The 27,279-nt window shown below is 34.7% G+C and overlaps 1 protein-coding gene across 6 annotated transcripts in view; it reads right to left on the bottom strand.

Moving 5' to 3' along the window:
* Positions 1-27,279, bottom strand: part of LOC123309143 (protein shank) — a 131,979-nt gene that overhangs the window by 40,657 nt on the left and 64,043 nt on the right. For 2 of the 6 annotated variants that reach the window (XM_044892090.1, XM_044892094.1), the window contains exon 1: positions 3,455-3,900. The exons of 1 other annotated variant lie outside the window; for it this stretch is intronic. In XM_044892090.1, the coding sequence (XP_044748025.1) occupies positions 3,455-3,495 (41 nt within the window). In that variant the 5' untranslated portion in view covers positions 3,496-3,900. Of the gene's footprint in view, positions 1-3,454; positions 3,901-27,279 lie in introns of those variants that run through there. 3 more of the 6 variants (XM_044892096.1, XM_044892089.1, XM_044892091.1) reach the window with 2 other exon arrangements.

Below are 27,279 nucleotides of genomic sequence, written 5' to 3' on the forward strand. Positions count from 1 at the left end.
TGCGATCCACATGAGAATTGCAATATTAATTTGGTTAATTACAGAACAGGTATCATTTCGAATTTCTTTCCACACCTCCATGTTTACGTTTTTGAAATGCGTGCTTATTGTCATTTAGAAATTATGAGGACTTTAAATTGCTCAAAGTATTTCGTTCACTATCAAGAGAAATTGGGACGTTTAAAAAGGAAACACGCTCAAGAAGTTAGATTTAAAATTTGTCACATTCTGTTCTGTGGTAAACAACGTGCTTTTCATATCATCCCTTAATTAATAAAAATGTGCCTTCTGTATCGATTGTTGGAGTGTCAGTACATAATATTCTCACGCAGTAGGAGGTTAATTAATACAACATGCCAATAATGAATACTCGATTGCATAACATAATATACTCTTGAAGAGCAATAAATTGAGTTGTTATGAGTTTGACCGTTATAAGTTTTGATTATCATCTAATAATATATGTATGTGTTTGTATGCCATAAAGAATTCCAATCAATTTTGAACAAATTTTCCCCATTTTCTTCATCAATATCAATATATTGATGCAGAAGAAACCTAATCAATTCAAAGAAAAATAATCTGGTGAAAAAAGATTTCTTTAAACTTTTTCAAGAAAAACACATGAGTGTGACATATAATTTTCAGTGGGTAATCATGTTCATGTAAGGAAGCTATGGCAGAGTTTTTTCAAGCGAAAAAAGTTATTTTAGATCGAATAATTAAACAAGAACTGGAAACTTTCTTTTATTTATATTTCTGTCAAGGACAAAACACTCTGTTTTTATTGATTCAGCTTCCAGGTTTCTTGAACACATTTTTTCGCTTAAGCTAAAGGTAGTTTCATTCATGAGGATAATTTCTAGCTAGGAATATTTCGCATTTAAAACTTCAAGTCAATTCACTCGTTTTACAGCACATTCTTTCGACACTACTGAAAAATGCAATACCACGAACGACTTTTTCAAGCTGAAAAGCTGAACTATACACTCGGAAAGTGTGTCAATGATCCCCTTCTATGCAAACGATTGAAGCATTGAGAGAATGGCTTCTACGCTTTTCCCCTGAAAAAGATCCATTTTCAATTCGAGTGGTACGCTGCTATGCTCGGGTGTTGAATCTTAGCGGCTTTTAAACCTTTTCAGGCTCCATCAAATGCATTTTTTATTGAAGAAAATATTGAATAATGGTGAGTTCCAAAAATTGGTAGTCAAGTAGGCTATGGAATTTTGAAAGTAGATAGTGTGTGTCTAAACCATAGACATAGAGACATGGACTGTGCCTTCCCTTTATATCTATGCATGAAATACGGTCAAAAAAAGTGACAGAGAGAAAAACACGTCGGGAATGCAGTTGTCTTTTTCTAGAATTTTGATTGGTCTACACTCACCTCTATGTGAACAAAAAAGAGAAAGGTATGTCCCGACGAGCTTTTCTCTCTTTCTAATAAATAGCCAATTTCATGCTGGCATTGCTCAGTCCATGTCTCTATGTCTATGGTCTAAACGTATACTCCATTCACTTTTATTTTAGCAGTCGGTTGGCCATGGAAATTTGACACATTTCCATTTCGTATAGTGCGAAAATGTGGGGTTATGAAGATTGTCAAAACATTTTTGGGTTTTAAATCAACGCTTTGTTGCCCGTTCTACGTAAAAGTTTCTGTTATTACGTATTTTATCACAATGTCGAATCTCTTCCGAAAATATGTGATGAACATAATTGAAGTTTATACAAACTGATTGAAGGCATTCCAAATCCAGTTATTTGCATGGAAAATACAAGAGATCAGTATAATATCATAATATGCACTAGCTTGAGGAGAGTTGATGTTCGTTATCTTCTTTGGCTAAAGTTGGAATACGTTACATCTGTTGTAGATTTCAAAAATATTAAGCCGAAGATGAAATGCATATGATGGAGTGGTTGGGAATGGGTATCTCCCGAAAGAATTAACAGATAATTACAAGAATGTTAAATTCTTCAACAAAATCATCTTGCATCAATATAAGTGAAAGGAATTAAAGGAAGTTTCAATTAAGATGAACTTCACCTTTGAACAGAAATTTCACATGAATAAACGATTAACAGGACAACTGATTTGTAACTGTTCACCTTAATACATTGATATAATAATATGTAATTAGGTATTTATTGGTACCTTAAAAGATTTACAATGTATGTATAGGACAAGTCAAATGAAAAATCAATTTTCGGGAACTTATTCTACGATGACATTAATCGAAAATCCTGCAGTAAACTTTTCGCATTAATTCACTAAAACATAAAATTCTCAAATGCCACCACTTTTTTGGGTCTCCCAATAGAAAGAAATTCGTTGTCACCCTTTTCATTCACAATCTTTCTGATTGTGGAAATATTCAGCTGAAATATAAGTCGTTTAGATTCCGATGAAACATTATATAAATTCTCTTACATTGAATATTATCGCTACCGTCTAACGTATTGTGGATTTTAGAATATCAGGGTATAACTATTTTAATGAGCGGACCTGAATTCTAAATAGCACTTTCTGAAAACCTGTCTCTTTTTTCAATAACTTTTGGCATTTTCGTTATATTAATTGATATAAGTTGTGGCAACGGCTTTTGACATTAACGACATTTCATGAGTGCCAACCTTACTCCGTTCTAGTTACAAAAACTTGAGAAAATTATTTCATGGCCAATCGACTGCTAAAATAAATGTGAATGCAGTATAGTTATCTGCCAAATTTCATTCTTCTAAATTTTTCCAAAGTGGATATATTGAATAAAAACAATTTTTTTACCTTATTTTGAAGGGCTTGGAGAGAAAAGGGTGTTGAACAAAAAGGTATATGAAAGACCCCCGTCAATTTTTGATAAAGAATCACCCTTTGAAATCTTTCACATCAATTCAGAATCATCTTGTATTTTAGAAATTTACTCATTTTATTTATGACTGGATACGAGGGTCCTTTAGAGGATACGTGGTGATTGTTGTTTGGAAAAACAAAATTGAAAATAATTACTATACACCCCTGATTTTCATCACTGATTTTGTAGTCAAAATTTTATGTTGGAGTAAAATGGAATTACATCATTTTCAGGTAAGGAAAGCTTTTCTTGCAATTATTATTTACATGAAAATATCATTTGCTGATAAGGATGACCGATTATTCTTAGTTATTAGAGTACTAAACATTGAAAATATAACATTTCAGAAAATTTTCTGAATTTTGATGGAATTTTGGAAATATAACCCTCAAATTGAAAATTTGTTTAGGTAATCTATGGTGGGATACAGTGTGTACTTTAACACATTTTCTACACTGTATAATAGCATTGAGTTGAATATTATGAAATAATAGTAGGTAATTCTTGAAATTCATCTCGGTTTAAAAACGAATGACTTGATTATTGTCTATTTTTGTTAGTCACTACGTGTAATTTATTAATATTCATCCACTTACTCTCTGAATGTGCTTGAAAAAAGGTTAATCGAATTCACCATGACAGCGCAATAGTGATTAGGATTATTGATGTTTGTTTTAACCAGATAAAATCACGATTTCCAATTCATAAAATTACACTAAAATTTTCCACTGGGCCAACTGTGAGTTAAGTACACAATTTTCTACACACGAAAAATAAAACACGTGTCCGATATCGCAGAGACCGAGGAGGAAAGAACCAGCTGATGCCGGCAAATCTGTAGTTCCTTCCTCAGTACACATACTCGAAAACGCGAACTGATGATATCGGATAAAAGATACCTGATGCTAGGAATGCGATATGACAGTTTTCAACTAAATATTCGCGTTCATCCGCGGCGATCGTCAATGATGTACGATGTCAACTGTGACGACTTTGTTTATGTTTACGATCGCACTTTGCGAACTGGGAAATTCGATATTTTATGCTGACGAAGAAGGGGCAGACGAGGGTAAATGTGTCTGGAGATATTGCATCGTGATAAACTGAAGCAGGTCTAGGTGCTTACAAGAAGAAACATTTCTGAGAATCGGCAGTGCTTCCCAACCTTTTCATTTTAAAACAACCCTGAAATCCTGTCGAATCCCTTGTGTAGGATCGTTAATAACAGGTGAAAAAAGAATAGTATTTGATGGAATAAAAAAATTACTTTATGTTGATAAATTGAATAAATAATTAGAATGATCTAGTTTGCCTTCATTTCGAACAGACAATGAGAACCGCTTAGTTTTTGTTTTATTTTACCTTTTTATCGTCCAGCACTATATAGTTTATTCTTGCTAAATGAAGTGACTTAAAACGAATTGTCAAAGACCCATCCTTTTTACGCTTCAAAAAACTGATGTATTCGATCAAATGAAATCGTAAATTAACATTCAATAATGTATTTCAATTGATTAAATTCATGAAGATTCAAAATTCACACTGTTATGAGATTATAGGATGTCGAATATCGACACGAGAGGAAAAATTATTGTCACTATCTAGAAAAAAAATCAGTCCAATTTCACTTGTTAGGAAAATTACTATTTTCGTATTTTATGTACTCGAATACTCTGAATGACAGCATTTCACAATTGTAGAGTGTGCACAAATATTGGAAAAATCCGAGAGAGGAATTTCGTGATCATTTTTACAGAGGAAAAATGTAGTATAGTAAATGTAATTTAGCCACATAGGAGTGCCTATAAATTGTATCTACACCTTCATATTGTTCCTATACTCCATTCAAATTTATTTTAGCAGTCGGTTGGCCATGAAATAATTTTCTCAAGTTTTTGTAACTAGAACGAAGTTAGGTTGGCACTCATGAAATGTCGTTAATGTCATAACGCCGTTGCCACAACTAATATCAATTTTTATTACGAAAATGTCGAAAGTGATAGAAAAAAGAGACAGGGTTTCAGGAAGTGCTATTTAGAATTCAGGTCCGCTCATTCAAATAGTTATACCCTGATATTCTAAAATCCACAATACGTCAGACGGTAAGGAACATATTCGATGTAAGAGAATTTATATAATGTTTCATCTGAATCTAAACGACATATATTTCTGCTGGATATTTCCACAGTCAGAAAGATTCTGAATGAAGAGGATGACAAAGAATTTCTTTTTATTGGGAGACCCAAAAAAGTGGTGGCATTTGAGAATTTCATATTCGAGTGAATTAATGCGAAAAGTTTACTACAGGATTTTCGATAAACGTCATCGGAGAATAAGTTCCCTAAAATGGAAATCTATTTTTCATTTGACTTGTCCTATACAATGTAAATGTCTTAAGGTACTAATAAATACCTATAATAATTATTATTACATCAATGTATTAAGATGAATAGGCACAAATATGCGCAAGTTGCCCTGTTACTTGTTTATTCATGTGAAATTTTTGTTCAAAGGTGAAGTTCATCTTAACTTGAAACTTCTTTCAATTCCGTTTACTTATATTGATGCAAGATGATTTAACATTCTTGTAATTATCTGTTAATTCCTTCGGGAGATACCCATTCCCAACCACTGCATCATATCCATTTCATCTCCGAGTGAATATTTTTGAAATCTACAAATGATGTAAGCCAAAGAAGATAACGAACATTAACTCTCCTCAAGCTAGTGCATATTATGATATTATACTGATCTCTTGTATTTTCCATGCAAATAACTGGATTTGGTATGACTTCAATCAGTTTGTATAAACTTCAATTATGTTCGTCACATATTTTCCGAAGAGATTCGACATATAAAATACGTAATAACAGAAACTTTTACGTAGAACGGGCAACATAGCGTTGATTTAAAACCCAAAAATGTTTTGACAAGCGTCATAACCCCACATTTTCGTACTATACAGAGTGAAATGTGTCAAATTTCCATGGCCAACCGACTGCTAAAATAAAAGTAAATGAAGTATAGATACAGGTCGATAAATTTTTTATTTTGCCTGTGATTGTGACAGTGCCATGATTTTTCCGTTCAAGTTGCAGATCTCGAGAATCGGTTTTTCAAACCATTCAAATTTTTTATATTATATTTTCAGAAATTCTCCACAATGAGTTTCTTGAATTGTTTATGAAAAAACCTCATTGAAATCTCGGGCATAAAAGATGCAAAAGCAAGAAGATCTGAAAGGTCATTTTCAATTTTTGTTCCACTCATTTCAAAAGGAATATATTGCAGATAACGACGCAAACTCCTGGGAGGTCAGAATCCATGGTATTGTCTTCGAGCAACTAAACATTGAAGCCAATTATGTACGCGTGCGTGCTAATTGGTTTGTCCGTCCATGCGTGCGAATTGTTTCACGACTTCACGAGCCCAGTTGTGTGTTGAACGTAGATTATAGCAGGCTCTCCCGACGATCCATAATTTTTTCTCAATCATGCAAAATTTTCAACCGAAACATAAATGTCCCATATAATGAAAACATATTGTCAGGTTCTGAAAAATATTTTTTGGGACTACACTAGAAAATAAGTATTTTTCGATTGTTGGGAAAAAAATTTCAATGTCGCAAGAACATTTATTGAACCAATTGTTTCAAAAAAATTAATTTTATTCATTTTTTGTTCGGAAAAAGATTGAGTCAGGGAAAAAATACTTCTTCTGTATGCTGAATGATTTTCAACACCAGAGAAAAATGTTTTTCCATGTTCACGAAATGTCTTCCATTATTCGAAAAATCATATTTCTTTATGCTCGGAAAACATTATTTTTCCAAGAAGTTTATGTGATATATTGTTTATGAAAACTCGAAAATTATAATATCGAAATTCACGAAATATTCTTCTCGAGACTTGAAGAATATTTTTCTCCCGATGCAGAACATATCTCTCTCCATTGTCGAAATATTATCTACTTATTTATCTCGTTATCTCGGGAATATGTACTCATACGCAGCGTTTTTATTTATGTTTGCATCGAAGAAAAAAGAGCCAACGACAAGAATAATTTTTTGAACCCTCATATTCAGGAATATAAAGTGATGAGATGCTACTATTTGTATGGAGATATCTCAATATATTATCCGTCAAGAGTGCAAATAACGACTGGCGCATACGCCATGTAGCAACTTTTGCTCAACACGCCGTAAATATACTTTAAAGGTGAGGCTTTTATTTCAACAGAAGGTAGAACTGGTCAATATGAAGCGTTTCATCAAAAATCACCTTTATCAAACTTTCAAAATGACAAAGTTGAAAAAAATTGAAAATGATTGCTGAGATAGATGCTCCTACGACGCTAGACCGTTTATTAGCTGAATTATCGCAAAGCAGTGGGAAAAAACCATGAAAAAACTTATCTCCTGATCCGACCATGTGGTTTCGTTTAGGATATTGGCTGGTTCGATATTTACGTGGTAATGAAAATGGAAACTTAGGATTGCCGAATTATTCTCATTATTTTTTAGTAACTTGCACGATTTTATGGCTCATTTCGATACCAACTGACAGAAGAGACTTAGAACACAAGTGTATAAAATAGAAAAATACTTCAAAATCTCATCAATAAAATTGGTCTAAATTATTCACGAATTTTTTCACAATGGGCATTACAATCTTCTTATTCGAACATTCCAAAAATGGTCGTAAAAATGGGATGAAATGGGGAAACATCATAACACTTTTTCAACATAACTAACATAAGCACTTTCAAGACACTTCCTCGATTTTCAAAATTTTTTTGACACCCTAAATTGCACGATACAACAATTATGATTCTCTCAAAAGTGAACTGATGCATCTAATCTGATGAACTTGGTACTGAACCATTCATTGTTCAGCCATATGTTTATGTTTTGTTTCGTTTATGCGATGCCGGAGGCACCTTCCACAGTCCCGTACTTGAAACTCAATTAAATTTTGTTGAACTTCTAGGGGTTGTATCTCAGCCATCTTGGATATTTTATGTAGACAATTTTTAGTTAAACGACTTATTTTGATGAGTTCTACCTTCTATCAAAAAAAAGCCCCACATTTGAAAACACTCTGTATATGTACATAGTAGGTGCTCTGATTTATAACACTCGTGTTACCCGTACCTTCCTTGGATATTCTTAGAATGGCTTCTGGGCTAATCGATCCATTACAAGAAGTGTTTATTTGGGCATGTTCTCATTGCTGCAGTGATGCCAACACTAGCTAGCTTTTGTATAGTATGGAGGCTTTGCCTTGACATACCAGACTATTGCCGAAAAGTTAGGTTTATTCATATTGTTTCAATAGTATGTGTTAGGCCATATTCTTTCGAAAAAGTGCTTCTGAATAATAGTGTTTAAATTCTAATGCATCAGCATTTTCTACAAACAATTTTTCGTTTTTATTTATTGTGTTTCAGATATTGGTAGAGAAAAATCCATAACGAGTTTCAAGAAAAAAGTTCTTGTAGCTCATCAACTATTCATAGCTCAATGGACGTTTGTTGAAACTTCATATTCAAACAGTTTTTGTTGACAAATATGAATTAACTCTTGCAAACACGCAAATTCCAAAAGCTTTAACTGAGTTGTGTCCGAAGAGTTACTTCTTCCTCTATCAGGGAGCAGCAAGAATAAAAACAAAAACCGGAAAACGCCGCATTCGAAGCTGGGTAAATTATTCCTAGCGCCACGATGCGAATCTTGAATGCAAAAATAAATATGCATACAATGGAAACTCATTTCAATCGCAAAATCCATCATGCCTGTGTTGGTACCATAAGTGGTATTTATTCCTTCAATGATTTATACACGCAGGACCCGTCTCCATGACCTCCTCAACGTAACAATGCGAGTCCCCGGTCTTGCTCGAAGATATAAAAGTACAAATAAAACCCTATCGTCTCTCGCGGACATTTTACTGGTCCATAAACTGGCCACTTCAATTAAAGGTAATTAAATGGGGCAACTAAAACTATTTCAGACGGAATGTTATATATGATTACCATGAAATTATAAGCTGAGCCGAGTTATGTGCTCTTGAACATCGAATCCTCCAAGTCCTTGAGCTATTGATTGACTTCGCCTTCAAAACTGGAAAAGAAGATCTACCATGCGCTTATCATTCAAATATGACAAGTGAACATGATTTCAGTTGGATCTTTTTATAGGGATTTATTCTCAAGATTTCCGTATAAGTTTTTATTTCCGAAAAATTTGCTTGCTTTGCTTTGTTTAAAAAGAAACGAATATTTCCAGAATATCTTATCATGCAATCATTTTTATCAAAAATGCGTGAATGATGTTAATTGTATTCGCCTATTTTGTCAGATTAAAGCCGTGTTCTAAAGCCTTCTCGAATGCTGTTCGTGTGAAGATGGGTTTAGACCTAATGGGAAATAGGACAGCCTAAGAAGCTGTCAACCAAACAACGTTTCATCTATATATTTATACTTCTTCACAGCTAAAATACAACAGTTTTTACAGAATGTTTGAAAAACTTATAGAGTCATTCGGGGCAACTGTGCGCACTTTTGCCTTTCAAGCCATACCCTGTTTCAAATGTTGAAGCTAATACATATTCATAAGATACAGAATTTTCTAATCTATGAAAAAACATCAAAAAGCAAACAAACAAAAACGTTTTTCTTTCCACAAAAAAAAATTTAATAGTGAAAGTCGGAGTGAGTTCACATGCCCCGTATTGCGGGTAAGTGTGCGCACTCTCATGGGGTAAGTGAACGCAGTGCTTAGTGAACCACACAATCCAAAACAAATTACAAAATAATGTCACCAAAATGTTACAATATTAGAGAAATACTGTTTATTGTCAATACAGAAGCGCCTTTTTACAAGCACTGCATTATTGTTCGTGCCACCATTCCTGGTGAACACAACACTTGATACATTCCCCTGTTGGTGGCTCTTCATATTTTTTTGAACAAATAGGACAATATTGATCGAGTCTTAACCAAGAAAATCAACAATGTCATAATTTATTCCTCACTGAACTAATGCCCATATAATGAATCTATGCGCACACTTACCCGCGCACACTTTCCCTAGTAAGCCAAAATTTGAATTGACGTTCTTATAGAGTCGAGCAACTAAGAGAACCTAAACTTTTTTTATTATATACTTAGATTAATATGAGCATGATAGATTAAAAAATTGTTTAACACTGTCGGACTCGGAACTTGGACTTTGTAGAATTTGCAGAGATGCTAAAAATTAAAAAGAAAACTAGTAAATTTGATTGATTGCAAATAAAAAGTTACCGAAACGTCGCACGGCGCAGTCCTATGAAAAACTAATTTGGCGATTCTGCGCCCTTGCTTCACCCAAATGAACCCCTCTTTCATACATTGCATAGTCGAGATATACGCACTGCGCACACTTACTCTCTGCGCTCAGTTACCCCGAATGACTCTACGTTTGATTTTCAGAATACTAAGATATTGGATTACTAAAACATATTTTATAAGAGGTGCATCAGTGAGATGATATCTCGGATAATATATACAGGGTGAGTCTTTGACTCGTATAAATATTTCAACGGTAGATTCATTTGTTCAAAAGAAACACTTTTTTTTCCTATACAATTTTTTCCAATTCGGCTCGGTTCAATCTTATGCATATTTGAACCTTTTTTAAAATAAAAGTATGTATTCTTCATATTTTCTCGTTAATGCGCCGTTTTCGAGTAATTTGATGTTCAAAAATTAAAAAGTATCTGTGAACTAAGAAAAATTGGGTATTTCGGCTGAATATAACACTGTTCAAAAGATCCACCGATATTTAGTGTCACAGACTTGGATAGTTATTCGGAAGGTAATTTTGTTCTTCCAGGGGTGGTATAGCTCGTTATGAAAACATAAAATGGCTATATCTTTTTATGAGGGCCGAGTAGGGAAAAATGGTATAGGAAAAAATTGTTTTTTTTGACCCCAAGAATCTACTGTCGAAATATTCGAACGAGTCAAAGAATCAAAACATTTCTCGGCTGAGAGGTTGTGTTCCTTAGGCTGCCCTACTTCCCTATTATTAAGTATACATGTTGGAAGTTGGAGGACATGAAATGGTTAATATGATGAACGACTGCAGTCAGCTTCAGTGTAAGCTCGATGACTTGGTAATTTTCTGCCAAAAACTTATTTTTGGACATTTCGAATGTAAGGATATCACCTATATTGGAATAAAGGAGCTAAAGCACAAGGACATATGTGTAAAAATCCTGAATGATCTCTGAAACGCTACTGCTCCTCCGAAGTCAGTCTCCTCCGATGCATAAGTAGATTTCCAGTGAGCAATAAAGTTGTACCGATTTTACGATGCCCCATAACTCTGATTGCGTACTGTCTGAATTCCACGTAATTATTTCAACGAGTGTATAATTAGTTGGTAAAGATAGCGTACCAACTTTACTGCTCACCTCATGACGGTGATGTGTATATCTGGACTGGAACGTCAGTCTGGCGGTACTTTTTCCATTTCCATACCCATACTCCAGACTCATTTCTCTGGTAACATAGACCGAAGCCATGCAATGTCTGATGAATTCGATATAATTTCACTCTCCAGTGAATGACGCACAATTCACTTTTTCGAAACATTTTACCTGTCGATTTGACCATTATCGATGGAAATTCTGAAGCGAAACTTCAGGATCAGATAGTACTGGATGAGATCTTCAACATGAGGTATCGCAACACCCTCATCCCTATTCAAAATCAAGGGGTTGTGCTCACCCCCGCCAGGGGGTTGCAGTTACGGGGATGAAAAAAACGGAAAAGTTGGTTCCCCTCGAATCAGAAATTGACGGGTCCAAGGGATTTTCCATATTTTCCTTTCGAAGCCGGATAATCGAGGTGTTGAGTTTTTGTTGGGCTACACTGTATGACGATCTTCTTCAATAAGTTTTTGCACAGCTTCGGTGTTTTTGGCACAAGTTCGACTATGATTGTTTACAGAATTTTGAAGCAACTCTGCTCAATTTCATGACAAAAAATTGAACAAACGTTTAGAACTTTGTGAGATTTCCGTTTTAATATCAACAGAATATTTGTAGGTCCAGAACATGATAGATAAATTATTAGTAACTGTGAGGATTTAAGCAGTTTAAGCTTTTTTGTAGAGCCTAGGAATAAACTATTTTGGAGGTCGGAATTTTTCCACAATCAGAAAGATGGTGAATGAAGAGGATGACAAAGAATTTCCTTCTATTGGGGGACCCAAAAAAGTGGTGGCACTTGAGAATTTTATGTTTGAGTGAATTAATGCGAAAAGTTTACTACAGTATTTTTCGATGAATGTCATTGTAGAATAAATTCCCGAAAATTTATTTTCCTTTTGACTTGTCCTATACATTGTTAATGACTTAAGGTACCAATAAATAACTAATTATTATTATTATATCAATGTATTAAGATGAACAGCCACAAATACGCGCCAGTTGTCCTGTTAATTGTTTATTCATGTGAAATTTTTGTTCAAAGGTGGAGTTCATCTTGACTTGAAACTTCCTTTAATTTCTTTTAATTATATTGATGCAAGATGATTTTTGTTGAAGATTTTAACATTCTTGTAATTATCTGTTTATTCCTTTGGGAGATACCCATTTCCAACCACTGTATCATATGCATTTCATCTTCGGGTTAATATTTTTGAAATCTACAACTGATGTAACGTATTCAAACTTTAGTCAAAGAAGATAACGAATATTAACTCCCCTCAAGCTAGTGCATATTATGATATTATACTGACCTCTTGTATTTTCCATGCAAATAACTGGATTTGGTATGCCCTCAATCAGTTTTTATAAACTTCAATTATGTTCGTCACATATTTTCCGAAGAGATTCGACATCGTGATAAAATACGTAATAACAGAAATCAGAAACTTTTACGTAGAACGGGCAATATAGCGTTGATTTAAAACCCAAAAATGTTTTGACAAGCGTCATAACCCCCTATTTTCGTACTCAGAGTGAAATGTGTCAAATTTCCATGGCCAACCGAGAGCTAAAATAAAAGTGAATGGAGTATAGACATGTTCCAGAATAATTAAATCAAAAATTCTTTCAGTAGTAATATCCATTCCTCATACAAAAGTGGTATATTATCCTAAAGTAACTTGTCCCCTTTATTGACTTATTCAACTACATTGTCCATTTGTAGCTGTTTTGTTCGCCAAAAATTGTTGAAATACGTTTTCAACGCAGACAAAGATCTTTCTTCAGTTTCACTAAGTTTTTCTTCGAATTTCAGGTTCTTAACAGGCCCGGATTGGTGGTTCCACGAAAATTCCTTCTTTAATCTTAGTTTTACTTTTTTTATGGAACTTTCTGTACAAAAAACCTGCTCCTTCCATTGCTTGCACGAAATCCTTCATGAGTCTCAATTTGATATAAGGTGGGAGTGAAAATTTTTTCTAACCAACCAAGTCTTAAAAACACCTGACTTTCTGATGAATAACACTAATTTGATATAAAATGTTGCCTGATAGACATTTCTTGACTTCGAATTCTCATTCATTTTACCTCAAAACGTCTCAGTTGAGGGAATTTCGATGCTAAACAGTGTGATTATTAGATATCGATTGAAATTTATTCTGGGGAGATTCTGCATTTCTCAATAAACTTTTTAGTTTTAGCAAATTGTTTATTTCATTTTTAATTGATTTTGTTTCAGAGATTGGGAGTGAAAACCCTAAAAAGTTTATCAAGAAGTGTGATTATTAAGTTTTTACTGAAACTTTCTATCGCTTACTTTTAAAGACTCAACTTTGCAGATATGTAATTCAGGTCAGAAAATATTACACGTTCTTAGAGTTGTGTCTTCCGCACCTATTGAGAACGTGTACGAATTCTCACAGAAATTATGATCATAATCAGCAGAGAATTGAATCTCATCTTGCGAATTTTATTCGTTCTTGACCTCTCTCTTCCTTGATCGAATCATTTCGATGATCATAAGTCTCTCAAGTTTCAAAGGAAGAAATATAAGGAATATCCGCCTCTTAATCTGTATCACCTGCGGAGATGATTCTCGAGTGTAACTTTAATTGCAAAATTCAGCCACCTGAGACTGACGAACGTTCTAGTCGATCGATTGAAAAATGTTGGAAATTATAACAATTACCTTCAATTATCCTCAGTTCCGATCGATTCAATGGGCCTGAAAAACCTGCCAAATAAATCAGTCTAAGTAGCTCGATTTCAGCGAATGATGCAATTAACGCTTGTGTGTATTTCCCACAGTGAAGGTGATTACTTACTAATCCTATCATCTTTCAATTATCGGTGTGGATTGGAATCCAATTTCCAACCACTCGAAAGCCGGTTTTTTCAAATTGAAGAAATTATATGAATTTGACTTAAAATATAGGTTTACTATTTTCGAAGTCTGCTCAAACTATCCATTCAAATTTCTCGAAGATAAATCGAACTATTCTGATCACCTACTCAATGAATTTAATGTTCATATGATCTCTGAAGGGATGTTTTTTTGTTGTAAAAAGGCATAGAATTTATTCAAATTCGATTCTCTCCTTATATTTCGTTTATACAATTCGAGTCTCTATCTTGGAATAAATTCTCAGCTCTTTTCTATCTCTCTTGGAAGGATTATTACAGGGTGTTTTTAAAGGTGAGGCTTCTTTTCGACAGAAGGTAGAACCCATCAAAATGAGTCGTTTAACCAAAAATTGTCTATATAAAATATCCAAGATGGCTGAGATACAACCCCTAGAAGTTCGACAAATTTTAATTGAGTTTCAAGTACGGGACTGTGGAAGGTGCCTCCGGCATCGCAAAAACAAAACAAAACATAAACATATGGCTGGACAATGAATGGTTCAGTACCAAGTTCATCCGATTAGATGCATCAGGTTACTTTTGAGAGAATCATAATTGTTGTATCTTGCAATTTAGGGTGAAAAAAAAATGTAGAAAATCGAGGCATTTTCTTGAAAGTGCTTATGTTATGTTGAAAAAGTGCTAGATGTTTCCCCATTTCATTCCATTTTTACGACGATTGTTGGAATGTTTGAACAAGAAGATTGTGACGCCCATTGTAAAGAAATTCGTGAATAATTCAGACGAATTTTATTGGTGAGATTTTGAAGTATTATTCTTTTTTTTGCACTTTTGTCCAAAGTCTCTTCTGTCAGTTGGTATAGAAATGAGCCTTTTCATAAAATCGTGTAAGTTACTAAAAAATAATGAGGAAAATTCGGCAATCCTAAGTTACCACGTAAATATCGAACGAGCCATATCCTAAACGATACCACATGGTCGAATCAGGATATAAGTTTTTTTTTCACTGATTTGCGATAATTCAGCTAACAAACGGTCTAGGGACGTATTAAGATATATGTATTTCAGTAATCATTTTCAATTTTTTCTCAACTTCACCATTTTGAAAGTTTTGTATAGGTGATTTTCGGTGAAACGCTCCATTTTGACCAGTTCTACCTTCTGTGAAAAAAAGCCTCATCTTTAAATACACTCTGTATAAGAAGATATAACACCCAGAAAGTTGTCTCACTACCATGTGTAAAATGAGAAATAAGAAAAATAAACCCAAAGTTCCCGGATACCAAATATCTTTGGAAAGAAATGGTAAGCTAATAACTTTGATCAATCTTTGATTCTACTTCTTTTGTTCACAAATTGAATCTGTGTACTCGACATGTATTTAAGTGAACAAATTTTTTTATGCAAATATTCAACAAACATCAACTAATTTGAAAAAAAAGGAATCAGATCCATTTCGATGAAATAATTAAGGCAGATTAAAAATGAAATTCAATGAGAATTCATTCATTGATAATAAAAAATGATCTCAAGTTTGAGTAAACGCAAAATTTGTTGAAGTTGAGAAAGATGTTAAAATGTTATGTTGAGACTTGTACTCAACAATTCCATTCAACCCTTAGAGTGTTTTTTAGGCAATACTCAACGGAAATTAGACCAAGTTTTCAACAAGGAACCCTTTGTTTACTCAACCACCTCATGATAACAATATCAATGGTACTCCTGAGTGTCATTTAACTTATTCAGTTAATTGTAATCAAGTTGATATCAGCAACGAGCATCCGTTTGTTAGACGAAGGGGGAAGTCACCGTATGCAAACCGGAAAAGGATGCTCCATTTAACAATTAACCACCTCTAGCCATCTTTTATATGTTCATAGTCTCACTTTTCTTCCACGAAAACCGTTCCACACTCCATTACACTCATTTGAAACTTATAACTCAGCTGAGTTCGCAAGTTTTGCGAGTGATAGGGGAAATAATGCCTGGGTGGTACTTGAGGAACAAAGGGAATTGATTAGGGTTACCTTATCTGAGTCGATTCTTGGAGCAGCGCTAGTGGGTAAAATAGACTTCACTGAAAAGGATCTTATGGGAAGATGTGGTTCATGTCTGTTCTTTTGCTCAGGTGATATTGTGTGAATCCTGAACAGTTTCCTTTTTTTCATAATTGCTGGGGTTTTTTAAAATCAAGGATGATCTTTTTTCAGTATAACAAATTGGATGTGGGAGATGATGATGATGATCAATACTGAACTAAACACTAAATCACGCGATTTTCACTAACATGTTTCGCAATCACAGTAGCATCTTCTGGTATGTCAGAGAAAACTGAAAGATTTGCTACCTAACGAGAAGATATACAGGGTGAGCCTTTGACTACAAATATTTCAACAGTAGATTCTTGAGGTCGAAAGAAACACTTTTTTCCTATACCATTTTTCCGATTCGGCTTTGATAAATAGAAATGCCATTTTAAGTTTTCATAATGCGCTGTGCCACCCATGAAAAATCAAAATTGCCTTCAGAATAACTAGCTGAATCTTTGACACTATACATCTGTGGATCTTTTAAACAGAGTTTTATTCAGCCAAAGTTCAAATTTCACAGAATCTTTTCAATTTTTGAACATCAAATTACTCGGAAACGGCGCATTATACGAGAAAATAAGACGAATACTTTTATTTTACAAACCGTTCAAATATTCATAACATAGCGTCCAACTTAGTTTCAAGCGTTGGGTTCTTTGAATTGTTTGTATTTTTATAGTTCGTAATGGTCATAATGAGAAAACTGGAAGACGTGCATCATGCACGAAAATGATTCATCAAATAAATGAAAAACTATATTCTAAAATTCATTCTATTCGACTAAACCGTTTGTGAGGTTTTTGGTTTTTAAAGAGCCTGTATTTTTCAAACCGAGCCGATTCGGAAAAATTGTAAAGGAAAAAAGTGTTTCTTTTGACCCCAAAAATCTACTGTTAAAATATTTGTACGAGTCAAAGACTCACCCTGTATAAACAATTAACTCTACTTCAAATTATCTAGAGGAGGTATTGATAGTTTCCAGAACATTAAAAACAATTATAGAGTAAAATTTTTATGAAAAAACTAACCACATATACTGAGTAATATCTGATTGAACAAAGAGATTGTAAAGAATATCCAAATTTACGGAATCGTAAGGAATATAATCGAGAATAATAAAGACCAAACGAAAAATTCGATAAATGGGAAGTTTATAAACTTACCTGTAGCGACTGTTCGTGTTTTCATATAGGTTACACTGGTAGAAAATTTCAGAAAAGAATATTAGAACACAGAAATAGTTTCATTAAAGGGACCAACAATCATACGAAATTTTACATATAGAAGATGAAAGTCAAAAACCGAATCTCTTAGAAAATTATAAATGTAATTTATTGAGGACTTACTCAACGACCAGGTTGACTTCAATAACTCCCCATCATTGAATTTATTTTTCAATATTTGTTTTTCCACTGGTAGTATTTTCGTAATTTTTGTTGCTAATTTGAAATAAACAATAAGAATTGTATGCAAATTGCATGTGAGATAAAGAAAATAATTTAATCATATTTAAAAAAAATATATATCGTATATAGTGACTAGTATTGTAACTGGCTTGTAATATGAGCAGATTTCCTGTGGGGATGTAGTCAGGTGTGTATACAGGGCCAATTAGACGATAATTGAAAACTCGTCATGATTATGTGCTGAAAATTTGCTTGTTGGAGTTTTCGACAATTAACTTTTTCCTAAGAAATTTTCAGACTCTCTTGGTTGATGGCAATTTCAACAGTGTGTCATACCTGGCAACGGTTCATGTTTCTCAATCCTGGGAAAAATTGATTATTGGTAGGACGTGAAGAATACTACAATTCAGAGTAGTTGTAAGTTTGAGGCTCACTCAAGTTGGACATTTTTATATTCCATTTTCGATCAAGAAGAATGAAAGTTATATTTCAATTTTGATTCAAAATGGCTCATGTTAGAGAAGAAGAAACATTTGTAAAAAGGCAGATTTTTCAAATTTCATCCATGTTTGCCTCTCAAGAAGGCAAGAAACATATATTAAGGAGCTGCGACTGTAACAAACTTGTGCTCATTATACGGACTTCAATCACCTCCAGATCTGTGCACGCGAAGGACACCCCTGAATCCTAGAGCGGCGTGGTATATTCGCTAACATTCGATTTCCTCTCGATCATTGGAAATTCATCAAAAAACGCCCATTTACCTTCGGACCACGACTGACTGATTGACAACCCGGAGCCATTTTCAAGTGAGGCAGTAATTTTGTTACGAAACGTCGGATCTGATCTCGATTAATGGCGTGAAGCGTGCAAGAGAGCTGGCAAGTGCGAAGGAATTTCAGAATGATTAAACCCTCGAACTGATCACGATTAATTGGAGTTGCGCCATCTATCGGAATGGGACGGAATGCGAAACTGTGAGGTGTGACTGGAATTAATGAAAAATTCAGCCTTTTAAGGATGTTACCGTTATCTAACTACCTTTTTCGATTATGCTGAGGTTGAAGATTAGATAAGATTATTGTAGGGGGTGCTCACACGTCAAACAGCGGAGTCTCGATAAACTTCACTACTAGTTGGGGAGGCGACGATGCTAAGTCGGGATTAACTCGAGCATCGTGGAGACCTGGTGGATTTTGAAGATTAGATGGTAGAAAGAAAGAAGGGTTTTATGATGTATCTATGCACTTTCAGCGGTGGGGAAAGCATCTGCAAGTTTTCCTTTGAAAATGCAAAAAAAATCGTTTTACTTGTACATACTCGAGCGTGTCAGATTTTCATACAGATGGTTAATCTCGGTGTTGCAGACAAGTTGACTCATTAATCTGTCACTAATCAGGGGAGGTTTTCTTAATCTGTCAGTTTGAAGATGATAAAAAGGGCATTTTTTAGATTATCTCCCTTCCTGTGGCTCTAATCGTTTTTGTATTCATTATGGAAGTTGTATATAATTAAATTCTATACAACTTTTGTCTGAAGCAATTTTACATACTCTCGACCGTTTTCGAGTTAGAGGGCGACAAGAGCGAGGAGCTTAGCCACACATGCTAAAGGCCAAGGTCAATGTAGAAACCCAGTCGAATGTACATTCATTGCCATATATCTCAAAAACGTTTGAGAGTGGAAAAAATTGCTTCGGACGAAATTTGTACAAAATGTTATGCTCTTCAACTTTTATAATGAATGCGCAAACAGTTTGAAGCCCAGGAGAGGAAATATTTCAAAGAAACGGATTTTTGTTACCTTTACGGCCAAATTTAATTGTTTCGGCTTTCTTAAACTGTCCGATTTTATTTTATCCGCTATTCTAGAATAATTAGCGTCAAAATGAGAAAAATTCACCGATTTCGAGAATTTACACGTGAGGTTTTTATTTTTGCATTCAAAATATAGGGTTGTAACACTAAGGGTTGAATCGATACAGTTTCGAATTAGAAGTTGTGCCCCTAGAATCAAAAATCTTTGTTTCCGACCGTTTTTCCATAATTTGTTCTACCGACCAACAGAGCCACTGTTTCGTTTTCATTGGCCCACTCTGTATACCTGTGTGAAATCTCCAATCCAATTATTCGGTGAATGATTGGCTGGCTGTTCCATTATTCAGAATCACTGAATATCGAATGTGCATAATTCGTTTGCTCATTCGCATGACAAACCTTCAAAAATCAGGTAGTGTCGAAGAGGTGGGTGTTAAATAGGTGTACATAATTGCCGTGAACGATCCGTCATAAAAATTATGTCCAAATTTCAACCTTGCCTATCTAATTCGTACATCTCATGATCAATTTTGGACAAAGCAAGTCGTTCTAATGAAGCTATGTTAAACAGATATCTTATTGGTATGGATTTCAGACGATAAAATTATAGGCGACGTGTTTACGAGCTATGGTTTTCTTTGAGCTGATCTGGAGCTTGAAAAAAAATGATTTATGGCCAATATTTTTACTTCAACATAATTTTCCACTCAGTATTCAGCACAGGTTTATCAGTGCTCTCAATAAGAAGGCGATCTAGTAGAAAAGTGAAGAAATGGATCTGAATTAATAGGTATCTAATTATTCGTGAACATTATGGATTTATTTCAAGATTTATTGAATTAAAATGGGTTGCATTTCATATTCCATACAAAAAATTATTAATTAATTCGGTGGCACCTCTATCCTCAATAATTACTCTACTATTTCTGCTAGAATTGATTCTTAAGAATCAATCAGATATTATCCGATAAAAAACAGAGGGTAGATTTACTGTACACTGTAATATTTGAATCACCTGTAGATACAGCTATCGACACTGCTCGAAAATTAAAGTGGATATTGCAGAGAAAACATACTTTTTGCACTTGAATCCAATTTTCCGCATTGCTGAATGATACCATGTAGAGATGCGTATGTTTGCGTAATAAATACACAAAATATGGTCCGTCTGACACTTAATGGATTTATTAAAAAATTACTATAAACTCATTTCTTTTAGGTGTATTTTATACAGGGTGAGTCTTTAACTCGTACAAATATTTTAACAGTAGATTCTTGTGGTCGAAAGAAACAATTTTTTCTTTCGCCATTTTTTCCGAATCGGCTCAGTTTGAAGAACTATAAAAAATGTTATTTTTAGTTCTATCCCACAAACGTTTATATCGAATGAAATGAATTTCGGAATATAGTTTTTAATCTATTTGATGACGTAGGACTTTTGTGAAGTAAAAGTATACTCCATATTTTTTCTTAGTATAATGCGTCGTTTTCGAGTAATTTGATGTTCAAAAGTAAAAAAGTATGTATGAAATTTGGAAAATTGGGTACTTTGGCTGAATTCAAAAGATCCGCAGATCTGTGTCACAGATTCAGCTAGTTATTCTGAAGTTATTTTGTTTTTTCAAGGATGGCACAGCTCCTTTTATGAAAACTTAAAGAGGTTATATCTTTTTATCAGGGCCGAATTGGAAAAAACAGTTTGAGTATAATGTGTCTCTTTTGACCTAAAGAATCTACTGTAAAAATACAAGTCAAAGACTCATATTTTTGTGTAGTATCAATTATGGATTAATTGTCACTTTTATACTCTCTTAGAGATTCTCATCATATCTTGTCGACATATAATCGGGCAAAACATTATAATGAGATTTAAAACTATAAACTACCAACGCCTAATACAAGAGACTTCTGACGCCCCCAGAATTTTTAGTCATTATATCGTAATGAAAAAACATTTTATTTCGGACCATAAAATCAATACGTATCATATAAAGCATTCTATTTGGCTGATTATACTGCCAGTCATGAGGATAATCACGAATGGACTCGGACAAAAAATTAATACTGGTTTTTTATGCTTATGTAAATCGATACACCGAATAGACCTTCTTATTTCGAGAGCTCAGAATGCCCCGATAGAGCACTATGAGAATTCGGAGAATTAATTCAAAAGCGACATTGCCAGGTGTCTAGACTTGGAAATTAGCGGAATTAATTACCAATTTCGGTTTGGCAGGTAGCCCCGGGCAGTTTACGGGCCTCCTATTTGAGACACCCGAAGGCTAAGTGGGCGTCCTAGTGTCTATAAGAGAAGGAAATTGAAAGATTATGGCTGTGTCGATATAAGGGGGAAATACGGCAATTTGGTTTGCAGATTCGCTGCGGATCGACTTGGAAGAAGAATAATGATGATTCGGTTGTTTGTTTTTAATTACCCAATCCAGCTCGGCTCTCAGCTCTTTAATTATTTAATATTCAAGAGTTATACGAATTGATACTGATCAAAGAACGCTTTCGATTTTTATATGGTTTCAAACGCGAGAGGCGAATCTTGGGGCAGATCCTATTAGAAAAGCCCACCTACTAGGTGAATACATCAGTAATAAACACAGCTGAAGAGGTAGCATCAACACACCACTGTATTGCAGAAATGAGGTAACAATATTTGAAAACTGATTAGGTTAATTTGAAAACTTGATAAGGGTTTTGGTTCCTAGAAATTGCTGAAAAGTTGGAATTGATTAGCCTTTTTCATAATAGTTATAAAAGTTTCAAGAAAATATGTGTTGAATAGACTGAAAGGGGGTATGTCTCATGCTATGGTCGGGAGACATAATCAGTTTCTCGCACTGAGCTTAGATAATTTGCTTCAAAAAAAGAAAATTAAATGATAGAAATAAATATAAAAAATAAACAAAGGTTCAAAAAATCAAAAAACATCTTGACTTATGGTCAAGTCCCTCTTGCTCCCTGGTCAACTCTCCCATGGGTAAGCGGGACATGACTAAAAAAAGAATTGCTGTAATGCAATGTTCATCTCACTGTTCTATTATCTATCGTTACCTATGTAGGCATGATATCTTGACGCAAAAAAAGAGTTGCTACCATTTACAGATACAACTTAAGTGGCTTCAGAGTGAAAAGGGGTTCAACTCTCCTGGACTCCCCATTTCTCAAATATAAGTGAAGTTTGAACTGAAAATTAGGTCATTTTTTTCTAACTCAGCTTAAAAGAAGCAAAGATTGACTTGCGACGTCCATATCATTCTTATAAAACGATATACAGGGTGAGTCTTTGACTTGTACACATATTTTAACAGTAGATTCTTCAGGCCAAAAGTAACACTTTTTTCCAATCCCATTTTTTCCGATTCGGGCCTGATAAAAAGATATAACAATTTTAAGTTTTCATAATGAGCTGTGCCACCCCTGGAAAAACAAAATAACCTTCAGAATAACTGGCTAAATCTGTGATACTACACATCTGTGGATCTTTCAAACATAAACAGAGTTCTATTCAGCCAAACTATCATCAAATTTTTTTTCGACCTATTTTGCCTACGCTATGAGGTTTGTAATAAAATATAATGGAGATAAATGTAAAACTCAAAAAGTGATCCTGTTTCTGTACTCATAAAGACTTTATTCCGAAAGAATATCATTGCGTATTGGATGTACCTTACTCATACAACCAAATACCTGCGTACCTCAAACGAGTTTATTCAATTTTTAAATAGCAAATTTTCACTATCGTTTGATTCGTTTCTCGTAGCATACGTTCTATTAAGTGGAAGGTTTTATCACCGTGACTGGTTAATTTTAATGCTGATCAATCTCCCACTATATATGTTTGAGATAGTTCCATTCAAAATCAATAAAAAAGTAATTTAAATTTTTGATTGAGCTATCAATTTTCCATCTGTTGCGTAGGACGACAGAAATCGAAATTCGACATCCACCTTGTTTGATCAATACAAACAGTAACATTGAAATAGTAATGACGGCTAGAGATTGCAGTAAAGAAACATATATGGTGGTCAGATTAACATGAATTTATATCAGAGACACGAAGGGCATATAAAGTATCTTAATCTGACACGCTCGAGTATGTACACCTGACGATTTTTTTTACATCTTTGAAAACCTGCAGACGCTTTTCCCACCGCTGAAAGTGCATACATCAAAGAACCTTTTTTTCCGATTTAGCATCGACGGCTACCCAACTATAATACACTGCGCAAAAAAATTAACGCACATTCTGAAAATCTCAATTTTAGTGAAAGTTAACTCTACATTGACTTTATAACTTATTTTTTATGTTCTCTCGGGAAGGTTTTGAATGAAACAAGATACATTAAATGGAAGAAAAATTCAGGATTTCACCGAATCTTATGTAAAAAAAAAGAAATGAACAATTTTCAGAATACTTAAATGCTGATAAGTGATTTGATACTTGGTATTTCCACCCCTTGCGTTAATCACAGCTCGGCAACGACGGTTCATACTCAAAATGAGTGATCTTAAAATGTTCTGATCTAATCCTTCCCAGATTTCTCCGAGTTGAATTCGTAAGTCATTGAGTAGCTGGATGATTTTCTGAACTTCTCTGCCTTCTATTGAGGTTGTCCCAAACCTGCTCAATCGGATTGAGATCTGGACTTCTTGCTGGCATTATCGTCCATAAAATGAAATTTTCACCAATGTATGGGGCAAATGGCACTACATGCTCTTCAAGAATGTTCCTCATATACTTATCAGCATTCATAGCTCCATTATCAACGACCACTAGGTCTGTGCGAGCAGTCAAATATATTCCACCCCATACCATAATCGATCCTCCCCCGAAACCAGTAGTATTCAGGAAATTGCACTGAGCATATCTTTCATGTGGACGTCTGTATACAAGGGAACGTCGATCACAATGGTAGAGGCAGAATCTAGACTCATCTGTGAAGAGAACTCTTTCCCAATCGGCCTCTTCCCAATGGATATGCTCTCTCGCAAAATCCAAACGCGCCCTTCGATGGGCTGGGGTAAGAGCTGGGCCTCTTGCCGCGACACGAGGCCTTAAATCATATTCTCTGAGGCGATTTCTTATTGTCTGAGTGCTAATTTGCACCTCATGAGTTTGCTCAAGCTGAATTTGAAGGAGGCGAGAAGTTGCAAACCGTTGTCTCAACGAAGAAACTCTCAAGTAACGTTCTTGAATGGCAGTTGTTCCCCGTGGTCTACCCTGTCCTGGTCTTCGGACATTCATACCTGTCTCCCCGAATCGCTGCAACATTCTGGACACACATGTATGGGAAACTCCAAACCTTTCTGCAATTCTTGTGTATGTCCACCCTTCTTCTCGCAAAACTACCGCTTGGGCACATTCCTCTTGGGTCAAATTGCGTGTTTCGCGTTGCATAGCGATCGAGTGTAGAAAATCAAACGAAAGAAAAACTATTGATCACTAGAATTGATCGAGAACAACTGATTTTAGAATGAAGCCAATGAATTCAAAATCTGATAATATCATCTTTTTTTATTCCTGCTGGGAAAAAACATCTGTATTGAAGAAAACCGTTGAAAGTTGATAACATATGCATGCATAATTCTGATGAAAATAATTATCATTGAGAACACCTTCAGTTGTAGAATAAATTTGAGATTTCCATAATGTGCGTTAATTTTTTTGCGCAGTGTATTTTGATGTCTTAGTGAAAATTTGATTGATTTGATTGTTAGAATGCATATCATAACAAATTCACTCTTTTTCGAAAATTATGCCCCGTATCGCTTTCAACGAAGGGTACCATACAAATTTAATGAGATCCATCATAAAAAACTGCTCTATTACAAAATTTGTACAGAATAGAGAGAGAGACATACGAAAGCAAGATTACAAAAATGTGACAAAGGCAATAAGTTGAAGCACCCACAGCTCGAATATTTTCCTCCCATAATGTTTGGCAGAATTCGAATTATTGAAACCACAAAACGACGACATGTGGATAAAAACCGCCTAAAAAACACACAGACGGTACGTGAGAGGTCACATCTCTCTACAGCGCTATAAACTCTTCAATTTTGGGTTGTTCGCCCATCGTTTATTCCCGAAAATCCTTGAACCGCCGAAGCAATCTCAATATTCGATCTTAGGTGGGCGATCCAAAAGCGCAATTCATTCCAATCAGAACTATAACAATGAATGGGTCGAAGAACTTGTTTGCCTAAAGTTCTGAAGGGATTAATAGCGCACTAGAGTTACTATTTCGGTCCATCAGTATGATGCAAAACCAATCGCTAGTTGTCTTGATAGGTTGATGGGAGATCATATCTTTCTCTGTTGATTATATTGACCGATGATGAAAAAATGTATAATCTACCGAATGGGATGATTAATAATTTGGTTTGACCTTGGTGCACGTCGATTTGTGATCGGATCGTGACAGGACATGGGAAATAATGAAAATATACGCGAAACTAATGTTAGGAATGATCATATCGTTTAATAGCCTCCAAAAATGATCCCGAATTTCTATTCCGACAATATATTTACCGGATATACAAAACATCCAATTATACCAATAATTTCTAATAACAGGATGATTATGAATTAAGTTTGCGGGTAATCATTATCATAATATCCCGGTTTTGGTTCGATTTTTTAATGGTTCTAGATCGATTCAAAACACAAATTTATTTATTAAGAGTGAGCTCCGGCGTTGCATTCCCAACTATTTCTGTTAAAATGTACAGCGTGATTCTTTGCTGTACATTTTGCAAATATTTCAACGGTAGATTCTTCAGGTCAATAATCAATTCATCCAATTGGGATTTCTGGTTATAGGTTATACGTTACTGGCCCAAAAAGGGCCAGATATTTGAAATTTTGGTATGAAAATATAGGTTTTCATACACGCTGAATCGATTGCGACCAATTTCGAAAGCCAATCTCCCTTCGTTTAGATTTTCATTTTGGAAATGGCCTTTTTCAAAAATTGCAATTTTCAATCTGCGATATCTCCTGTTATATTGGTCTGATCCAATTAGGATTTCCGATTATATATTCAGCATTGCCAGGGCTTTCATCCTAGCACAAAAACTCGATTTCGAAAATCTGGATTTTTTGGGTGAAAAATGAGCAAGGGGTTAGACCCCCCTAAAATGACCTATTTGCTACTCTGTCTGAAAATCAGGATGTTCCATTACTATCCTAGGATATGGAGTGAATAGAATTTGTTCCGAAGATTCCGGAAAACCAAACATTTGATGCTTCAATAGATAATGGCACTCCAGAGAGCTCTTAGAAGTCAACTCGAAAATGAAAAATGGAAAAACAAACAAACTTATTTTTTCCTAAACGGGGCCGGATATTTGAAATTTTGTTATGAAAATATAGGTTTTAGAACACGCTGAATCGATTGCGACCAATTTCGAAAGCCAATCTCCCTTCGTTTAGATTTTCATCTCGGAAATGGCATTTTTCAAAAATTGGAATTTTCAATCTGCGATATCTCCTGTTATATTCGTCTGATCTAATTAGGATTTCCGATTATATAATCAGCACTGCCAGGGCTTTCACCCTAGAATAAAAACTCGATTTCGAAAATCTCGATTTTTTGGGTCAAAAATGAGCAAGGGGTTAGACCCCCCTAAAATCCCCTATTTGCTACTCTGTCTGAGAATCAGGATGTTCCATTACTATCCTAGGATATGGAGTGCATAGAATTTGTTCCGAAGATTCTGGAAAAATAAACATTTGATGCTTCAATAGAGAA

Source organism: Coccinella septempunctata, chromosome 3, assembly GCF_907165205.1.
Source record: "Coccinella septempunctata chromosome 3, icCocSept1.1, whole genome shotgun sequence".
Classification (NCBI taxonomy): Eukaryota; Metazoa; Arthropoda; class Insecta; order Coleoptera; family Coccinellidae; genus Coccinella; species Coccinella septempunctata.